The sequence below is a fragment of the Triticum urartu genome, chromosome 7 (assembly GCF_003073215.2).
Source record: "Triticum urartu cultivar G1812 chromosome 7, Tu2.1, whole genome shotgun sequence".
NCBI lineage: Eukaryota > Viridiplantae > Streptophyta > Magnoliopsida > Poales > Poaceae > Triticum > Triticum urartu.
This window is the reverse complement of record NC_053028.1, coordinates 712,678,910-712,688,356: the sequence shown is the minus strand read 5'-3', so window position 1 is coordinate 712,688,356 and position 9,447 is coordinate 712,678,910. Positions and strand designations below refer to the sequence as shown.

General features: G+C 42.0%; 1 protein-coding gene across 1 annotated transcript; it reads left to right on the top strand.

Moving 5' to 3' along the window:
• The first annotated feature begins 5,859 nt into the window (after positions 1–5,859).
• LOC125525572 (probable disease resistance protein At1g58602) lies at positions 5,860–9,387 on the top strand. Its single transcript, XM_048690576.1, has 4 exons — positions 5,860–6,008; positions 6,090–6,239; positions 6,333–8,019; positions 8,135–9,387. The coding sequence occupies exons 3-4, from the start codon at positions 6,456–6,458 to the stop codon at positions 9,136–9,138; spliced, it is 2,568 nt and encodes an 855-aa protein (XP_048546533.1). The 5' UTR covers positions 5,860–6,008; positions 6,090–6,239; positions 6,333–6,455; the 3' UTR covers positions 9,139–9,387.
• Positions 9,388–9,447: the final 60 nt, after the last annotated feature.

Sequence of the window (9,447 nt, the reverse complement as noted above, 5' to 3'; positions counted from 1 at the left end):
TTATGATGATGCATGCGGCCCTTTTATTAATAATCCAGAAGGTAACATTAAAAAGGTCTTACAGCTCGCAAAAGGAGCGAAACAAAGTAAAGAAACGACAAAAAGTACAGGCGGACAATAACAACCGATACGATAATAAGATGGATAAGCTTGTAGAGCCCTTGATTGTTCCGTTGTTCGTCAATATATGGGGGTGACCACTCACTTGGTGCGCGACTAATTAAGTCCTGTAATGTATATGCGTGCGGTAGGTGTGGGAGTCTTTGCGCGCTTTCTCACGAACAAAATCGACGGTTCGTGCTTCCTATCAGTTGGTTCTGAAAGTGAAAGCTCTAATTAATTAACTCTCCTTGGCACCACAAGACATATATATCAGTGCAGCCGTGCCCAAGTGTCAGATTCGTTATTCCATCATGTATACAAACACTGCGTATCAGGAATAAAATTGATGAAATTAAAATGGGCAAATCCTAAACGGATTGTGTGCAAAGATGATTTCTTTCATGTTTAGAGAACTTGGTTACTTCCCTCCAACACAACTTTTAGCAACACAAGCACCAAGCAAAGCGCGAAATGTAGACTACAAAAATTAAAGCGAAAAATCACACCAGCAGCAGCCGCATCAGTGATCTATGCTCAACGACGATTTCGCGCATTTGCACTAGACTACTAGTAGGAAGATCCCTCACTCGTTTTTCTTTTCTTGTTACTTTGGACAGTTGGGGATCTTTGCTACATTACCTGTACATCTCATAATCACTACTGCTACTGCTGCTACTACACTGCCTGAACACCTCAGAATCACTAATACTACTACTACTAATGATAACATCCGCATCAAGATCCCTCGACGGCGCACGTCTAGCAAGGCAGGTCGTGTCACCTTCTTGCCATTCAAGTGTACAATGGGTAACGACTGCTAAGATAGTATTTCCCAAGTGGCCAATGTTAGTTACAAGGTTGCAGGTGAGACCGAATGGCCCATGCACTTCCAGGAGCGATGATATGATTTTGAGTGGGGGGTGTCTGGTCCTGCAAAATAATTAAGTACCGTTAGAGATGAGAACGTAATTTTTGTATGTTGTTTGTTATCTCCTATGCCATAGGATGGATGCAGACGAAATGAATCCCCCGGTTTTTCACTCGGAAGATGTGGAAGCCCCTTCCACCAGGGTGCAGGGGTAGAGTGGGTGAGGGCAAGGAGCGGGCGGGCAGGGCCACGGCTCGTTTTCCCACACCTCCCCACCGGTATCGTATTGGGGGGAGGCTATGTTCACGAGCACTGACAGCTCCAGCAGCTGGTTGGCGGTTACCATGCCGGCACCAGCTCCAGTGGTGGTCATCCTGTCTGCCTTACCGGAGAGCAAGCAGAGCCAAATTTTATCCTTTTCAAAAAAAATTAGTATCGGAAGGAATAAAGGAAAGAAAAGATGGATTGAGTTGAACCGCTGAGTCATGAAAAAATTTGTAAACCCCATTTCTGAAAATAGAAATCCGATAAAAAAATCTAGAAAACAGCAAGTATTCATCCATGTTTTCTTATGAAAAGCCTCTTTCTTTTATTTAGAATATAATTCTACTAACTGTTTTCCAGGAACATAACATAAGTCTAATGAATTGGTACTCTATCCATGGAATCTCATCCATCATCCATATATAACGAATTGGTAACAATAAGAACTTGAGTTCTTATCGATACTAGAACTCAAATCATATGAAGGAAGGTCGATTTGTGGATCGAGTCAAATACGCAATATTTGCAGAAAAAAGTCTTTGTTTATTGGGAAAGAATCAATATACTTTTAGTATCGAATCAGGATGCGCCAAGACAGAAATGAAGCATTGTGTTGAACTGTTCTTTGGTGTTAAGGTGATAACTGTGAATAACCATCAACTACCTCAAAAGTTAGAACAATATGACCTATGCTGGGCCGTACAATACATTATAGACGTATGATCATTGCACTTCAACGAAAAAGAGTAACAAAAGGAATAAAAAATCTTCTTGTCCGGCTAGTAACCAGCAGGATACTGGTAATAATTCACGGTGGATATACTGAGATAACCAACCCCAGCACTGACTGATTTTAAGCATTCTAGCAGCAAACCACTAGAACAAAGTTTTCTACGGTTATTGTTCCGAGGAGCAGATTAGTACATTGTTTGGTGAAGAAAGAGGGAAGGAGGTGCGGTAACAGTAATATAACTGATGGCCGGCAGCATGCGAAGATCGAACGTGTCAGCGAGGTGGGGGCGGCCGGAGGTCTCCGCCTGCTTACACCACCACCGTGGCACCATTAAAACCTATCGGCAGGAAGATAAATTAAGGCAGAAGAGGAGGACAGGGGCGTCATGTATGGTCTCTGGTTCAGCGAAGGACCCGAGCCAATACGACTCCTTAGTGTCGTCGGTATCGCCGGCGGCGGGAGACGCCATGAGTAAAAGGGGAGAAGACGATGGGAAAGGGATTTCCTCTTTTTTAGCAACGGTAGCGTGACTGTTTTTTTTTCCAGAGGGGACGGGAGCATGATTTGTGAGGGCAACTAGTTGGCGAGCGCTCCTTCGGAGCCTCCCAACGATCACTTGGGGGTGGAAATAAAACGTGTTTTCTCTGTTTTCTTCTTCTGTGAGAGGCACGAATTTGCTACCACGAGAGGCACGGCCGTGCATCCTGGAAATGAAGAAAAAAACATAATTTTTTTCATGAGAGGCACGGTTTTGCTTCCTTCCGTGCCTCTCGGAAACAAAAATAAAAACGCGTTTTCTCTTCTTCGTTTTTATGAGAGGCACGGTTTTGCCTCCGCGAAAGGCACGACCGTGTCTTCAGAAACGGAAAAAAACCTGTTTTTTTTGTTCCGTGAGAGGCACGGTTTTTTTTCGCGAGAGGTACGGATTTGCTTCTGTTAGAGGCACGGCCGTGCCTCTCGGTAACGGCTTCCAGAAAGGAAAAAAACGTGCTCCCGGTTCGAGTCCGGTTTTTTTGTTCGGTTTTTTTGTGAAAAAAGTTTCTCAAAACCTATCAACATGGGATCTATTTTTAAAGATCTCGACGCGAGAAATCCAATGATGAAAATGGTTTAAGATTTTGACACACGATTTTAGAGATAAAACTTTTTGAATAAACAGATCTACGGAAAGTCTCAACCTATAAGGGTGGGAGTGATCTTTGTACGGTCTCATTTAGTGATTTCGATAATTTGTTGTGTATCTTCGCTGGGTGTTGGTTGGTTTTGGTGGGGCTAGCAGGCCCAACTTGATTGAGTCACTCGCGAGACCACGAGGCTGGGGCATCTAGAAGGGGCAAATCTTATTTGGTGCTTCAGGCGCTCGATCTAGATCATTTGGCAATCGGGCGCGCACCTCGTTGGGCTCGGCACATTCCCGTTTTTTTGTTTTAATATGCAAAATATGCTGCGTGGGAGAGACTGAAACTCGCGACCCCCAGCTTATTTGTTGCTCGCACTAACAAACCGGGACAACACACACATTGTGATAATGTATTTTTTTTCTTGCATTTATGCTTTCTCTCGTCAGTTTTTTCGATTTTTTCTGAACCAACTTTTTGTTTTGGTTTTTTCTATTTCTACTCTTTCATCACTGTTCCCTTTTTACTTTTTTATTTTAATCCAAAATTGCACATTTTTTTTAAATTTGATGATTTTTCCAAATTGATGACCTTTTATAAACTTTTGATGCCTATTTTTCAAATTCGATGAACTTTTCCAAATTCGCTGAACTTTTTGCTAAATCCGATGAGCTTTCCTCAAAATGGATGAACTTTTTATCAAAATCGGAGAACTTTTTCAAATTTTGGTGAACTTTTGACAGATTCGATGAACTTATTTTCAATTCGATGAACTTTAAAAAAATAATATCTGTATTCAAAATCAATGAAGTTTTTATCAAAAATGAAGAACTTTTTATCAATATCGGTGAACTTATTCAATTTTGGTGAGGCTTTTCCTGAATCAATGAACGTTTTTCAATCTGATGAACTTTTTGAAAAATGAATGAACTATTTTCAAAATCGATGAACTTTTGCCAGATTGTGAAATTCTTTTAAAAGTTGATAAACTTTTTGTCAAAATTGATATTTTTTTCTAATCAATGAACGTTTTCTAAAATTCAAAAATTTTGAAATCGATTAACCTTTTTCAAATTAGTGATCTTTCTTCAAAATATTTGAACCTTTTTTAATACGTGAACTTTTTTGCAATTTGGTGAACTTTTTTGAATATGCCGACTTTTCTTGCATGTTTTCTTGAACTCTCAAATTTGATTCACATGTTTCTTTTTTAAAAAATTGTTTTCCTAATAATTCAAAAATATAAACGATACAGTGTAATGTGCAATATTGTTCTTAAAAGATCTGCCTTTTACAGAGTCACTAGCACTTAGTTTGTCTAGTGGTTAGACTTACTACAATAAAGCATGACGGCGTGAGTCCGATTCCTCATGGGGGGTTCAACTTTTGGGGTATTTTTTTCCGCTGCGCGTTTGTGTGCCAGCCCACAGATGCTGCAGTGTGTGTCAGTTACATTCCGCGGCGCTTCAGCACGGAATAGGAGGTCCCTCCGGAAGGGCGTGGCTAGGTCTCGTGTCATGCGAGACAGAGCCAGGTTTTGCCTCAAGGACGCGAATAGGTCAGCCAGTGCGAGGGAAGCCACAGCCTCTTTTTTTCAGTTTTCTTTTTGTTTTTGATTTCGATTTTATTTTCGACTTTTGTTTACACAACCAGATTTTCTAATCATATATATTAAAAAAATATAATTTACATAATGTTCAAAAAAATGTTAATCATGCATTCAGATTTTTTTAAATGTGTATAGAAAAAATGTTGACCATCTATACGGAAAATGTATACAAAAAATATTAAATGTATGTGCGAAAAAGTTGATCATGTATTTAAAAAATATTAATCAAGCATTTGAATAAAACATTAAAGAAGTATTTAGAAATGTTAATCCATTTGAAAAATGTTAAATGTGTATATGTAAAATATTGACCATGATTTAAAAAATGTAAATATTTTATTTATTAAATAAATTATTAACCTTGGTTTTGAACAATGTTAAATGTGTATATAACAAATGTTGACCATGTATTCAAAAAATGTTAGTCTTGTATTTTAAACATGTTAATCAGATATTTTAAAAATGTTAAATGTTCAAAAAATGGTGGTCATTTATTTGAATTTTTTTAATCAAGCATTTGAAGTCGGCATAATCCTCATCCTCTCCACAAACCCTGTCGGCATAATCCTCATCCTCTCCCATGTATTCAAAAAATGTCTATAGGACCTGAATTTTTTTAAATGTGTCCTCCTCCACAAACCCTGTCGGCATAATCCTCATCCTCTCCCACATATCCACCAGTCGCCGCACACCATCACACCTCGGGCCGGTGAGATGGGTCGAGCATTTAAAGTCCAAACGCCAAGAAGTGGTCGCCGGCGCGTGACTCCGGGTCCGAGGGTAGCTCCCACACGGTGCCGCTGCAGGTGCCGGTTGATGATACTTTGTCCTGTCCACCCTCGGGTGCGGCAATGCAATGCAATTTGCAAAATAAATTAAGGAGCCCAACGTTGTTGAGCTCACGCGCCAACACGACCTCGGTCGGTGATCAGCGACCCATTGTCGGCACCTACGCAGCGCATGCAGCTCGGCTCATAGAAAGATGCACCCATTTGCACTTACAAAAACCTCCATTGTAGATCTGGAGAACAAAGTATCATAGTATTCTCTGTAAGACGTGCGCTAGAAACAAGCAAGAGGGAATCAACCAGTATTCGATGCATGTCACGTGGATGGTGCAAAAACAATTGAAACCACGCAGCTGTAGCAGGTAGAGGCGTGCCAAGCTCCTCAATCAGACGATACCTAGCATACACACTCGCCCACCCAGTTAGCTAGCTACTCTACAAGCTCCGGCCACCGCTCGACGACGACCCGAGACGCGGGGATCCAGCTGAAGCAGATCGAAGACCCTCCAGGCTCCGGCCGGTGACGGTGAGTAACCCTCTATCATCCTTTCTTGCTCCTCTCTCCCCGGCGCAAATGTTCATCACTTCTTGCGCTCTCTCCCCTCAGCTGGTCGATGGCATCGTCCTTACACTAAAGGTGGCTTAATTCGAGTCACACTCACACAAGAGAAGAAAATTTCTCCTACTCAAGGAGATCTGAGCAAGGTGGCGGCAATCGAGCTGAAGGAGAAGACCCTCCTGCTGCCGGCTGGTGCCGGTGAGTCGCCCAGTCTCTACTTTGTGCCCTCAGCGCAAACTCATCCATGCATGCTCACCTCTCGCGCGTGCTCTCGCCTCTCGCTCCCCTCAGGTACATCTCTGCCCGCCATGCTAGCTAGTTAGCTAGTGGTAGCCAAGTGGAGTGACTGCACAAGAGGCTGCTGTCTCTGACCAAGCACACATATATTTCCGTCTCTAAAGGAGCTAGCAATCAATGGCCGAGGCTGCTGTTACTGTGGTGCTTGGAAACTTGAGCAATCTTGCAATCCAGGAGACCACGTTCTTGTGTGCAGTCACCCTTGAAGTGGGGCTCTTGAGAGCTGAGCTGGTGAGGTTGCAGGCCTACCTCAAAGACGCTGACAGCAAATGGAGGTCAGGAAATGCAAGAGTTGCTGTCTTGGTGAGCCAGATCAGAGATGTGGCATATGAGGCTCAGAATGTCATCGAAGCTGCAGATTACATGGAGAAGAGAAACAGGCTCAAGAGGGGATTCATGGGTGCTATCTCAAGGTATGCTCGCCTGCCGAGTGACTTGGCCACCATTCGTAAGATTGGTGTTGAAATTCAGTGTGTAAGGAGAAAGCTCACTGAGATTTTTGCAAGTGCGGATAATTTGAAAATTGATTTGGCTGACACGGTTGTAGTGGTGGATGAGCTTCCACAGGATTTCAGTCATATGCACCACAATTCTGAAGATGATGTTGTCATGGTTGGATTCCAGGATGAGCACAATGAAATAGTGGACAAATTAGTTGACAGTGAGAAGATGCTGAGTGCTGTGTCTATAGTTGCCATGGGTGGAGCGGGGAAAACCACACTCGCAAGAAAAGTATACACTTCATCCAGAGTCAAAGACCACTTTGACACGGTTGCTTGGGTGACCGTATCTCAAACGTTCAAGGGCATCAAGTTACTAAAGGATATTATGAAACAAATAATATATGGCAAAGAAGGCTGTAGAGAAATTGATGAAATGGATGAGTACCAGGTGGGAAAGAAGATCCATGACTTCCTCCTGCATAAAAGGTACCTGGTAGTTCTCGATGATGTCTGGGAAACTGACACATGGGAGCAGTTGAACACAACAGTTAATGCCTTTCCAGATGCATCTAATGGTAGTAAAGTACTGTTAACTACACGGAAGGAAGATGTTGCAAATCATGTTCAGATGCCAACCCATGTTCATCCATTGAAAAAGTTAGATGAAGAGAGGAGTTGGGAACTTTTTAGTAGGAAAGCTCTACCATCATATAGAAGGTCTGTTATGGAGGATGTGGATGAGTTTGAAAAACTTGGAAGAAAGCTTGCCAAGAAATGTGATGGATTGCCTCTTGCACTTGCAGTATTGGGTGGTCATCTGTCAAAGAATCTAAATACACAAGCATGGTCATATATACTATTGGGTTGGCCATCAAACAAGGATACACAGAGGATGCGAGACATACTAGCTCGCAGTTACAAAGATCTGTCAAGTCATTATCTAAGATCTTGTTTTCTCTATCTTGCTGCTTTTCCCGAGGATTTTGTAATAATCGTGTCAGATCTTATTCAGTTATGGATAGCAGAAGGCTTCATTCCCCATATACCAAACCATAAACCAGAACAAATAGCACACATGTATGTAACCGAGTTGGCTCAAAGAAGTCTTGTCCAAGTTGTTGACAGAAGCAAGGGACACAGATGGATTGAGAGAATACAACTTCATGATATCTTACGTGAGTGGTGCATAGAAGAAGCAAGACAAGATGGTTTTCTTGATGTCAATACTGAAATTACAGGTCAAGCTTCCCATCTTACCTATTTATATAAGTCTACTTTGCATTTCAATATCTTAGTTATGTCATGACATGTGTCTTCTCGCTAACATATGGATTCACTCCCAAAAATGTGCAGGCCAAGTTAGTGCATCATCTTCTAATACCCAGAAATTCTATCGCTCCACTCTCCAAAACTCTGGTGATCTGTTTTTACAGACAACACTCGATCTACGAACTCTCATTGGCTTTCAACTTTCATCAATACCCAAGATGAGTTTTCTACGAGTTCTTCACATTGAAGATTCAAGCTTAAGTGGTGCCTCTAGAATAATCTATGGGTGCATTAACCTTAGATGTCTCAGGTTGAGACGGTGTTCCGGTTTCGCGCTCACTTCTTCAATTAGAAAACTCCTGTATCTGCAAACTATCGATTTGGCAAGCACATGGCACTCAAGCAAGAATCTCATGCCAAAATCCTTCTGGCGTATCCCGACCCTACGGCATGTTTACCTTAATGACGGGTTTCCGCCACCTAAGAGGAGTGTTCACCAAAACAACCTTGAGACCTTCGCCGTTCAAATTCTTCATAATAACATGGTCAAGTTTGTGAGCCAAATGACAAAACTAACAACCTTATCCCTTTGTTTTACCTATGAAGCTAAGGACTTGTTGTGTATATTTGCGAACATGCCTCACCTAGTTCATCTTACCATTGGTCGGTTCCCTCATTTTCTTGGGCACCGCAGTTGTGGTTACATTAAAGAAGACCCGATGCCGATTCTGGAGAAGCTTCCTTGTCTTGTGGTGTTGAAGCTAGAGGGTTATCAAGGCAGAACAATGTCCTGCTCTACCCAGGGATTTCCTCAATTACGAGAGTTAGAACTTCATATGTCTAAAAATTTCACTGAGTGGAGCATGGAGGACGGAACAATGCCAAAGCTCTCCTACCTGAAACTTCATGACTTCAAGCGGATGAGTAGGCTCCCCGAGGGGTTGTTACGCCTTCCCTCCCTCAAGTGTCTGAAGATGGATTACATGCCCTTGATGTCCGGAGAAGACAGCACAGTGAAGGAGCTGCGACAGAAAGGGTGCCAGGTAGCACTACACCTCTTGCCATCCTTGCATTTTTTGTTTGTTTGATTTTACTACTACAGCTATTGTTTGCTTGTAATTACAGTTTCAGGATCCAGTGCATTTACCCAAGCTATTTACCTGTAAGCTGGATGGACCGATTGGTGTCCTACCTGAATCTATGTATCTCGTTTTTATCAAGTACTGTACTATGCACTATGTGTTTTCCTGAATCCAATGTAACAATAAGAATATGTAGCATCGGTTAGGCCGATGCTTCAAGACAGCGTTGTAATTGTACTATTCTCTGGTGATTCATATTATTGTAGTTTGGCAATCACGTTAGCGTTCATGAATTGTTGTTAATAATGTATTCGT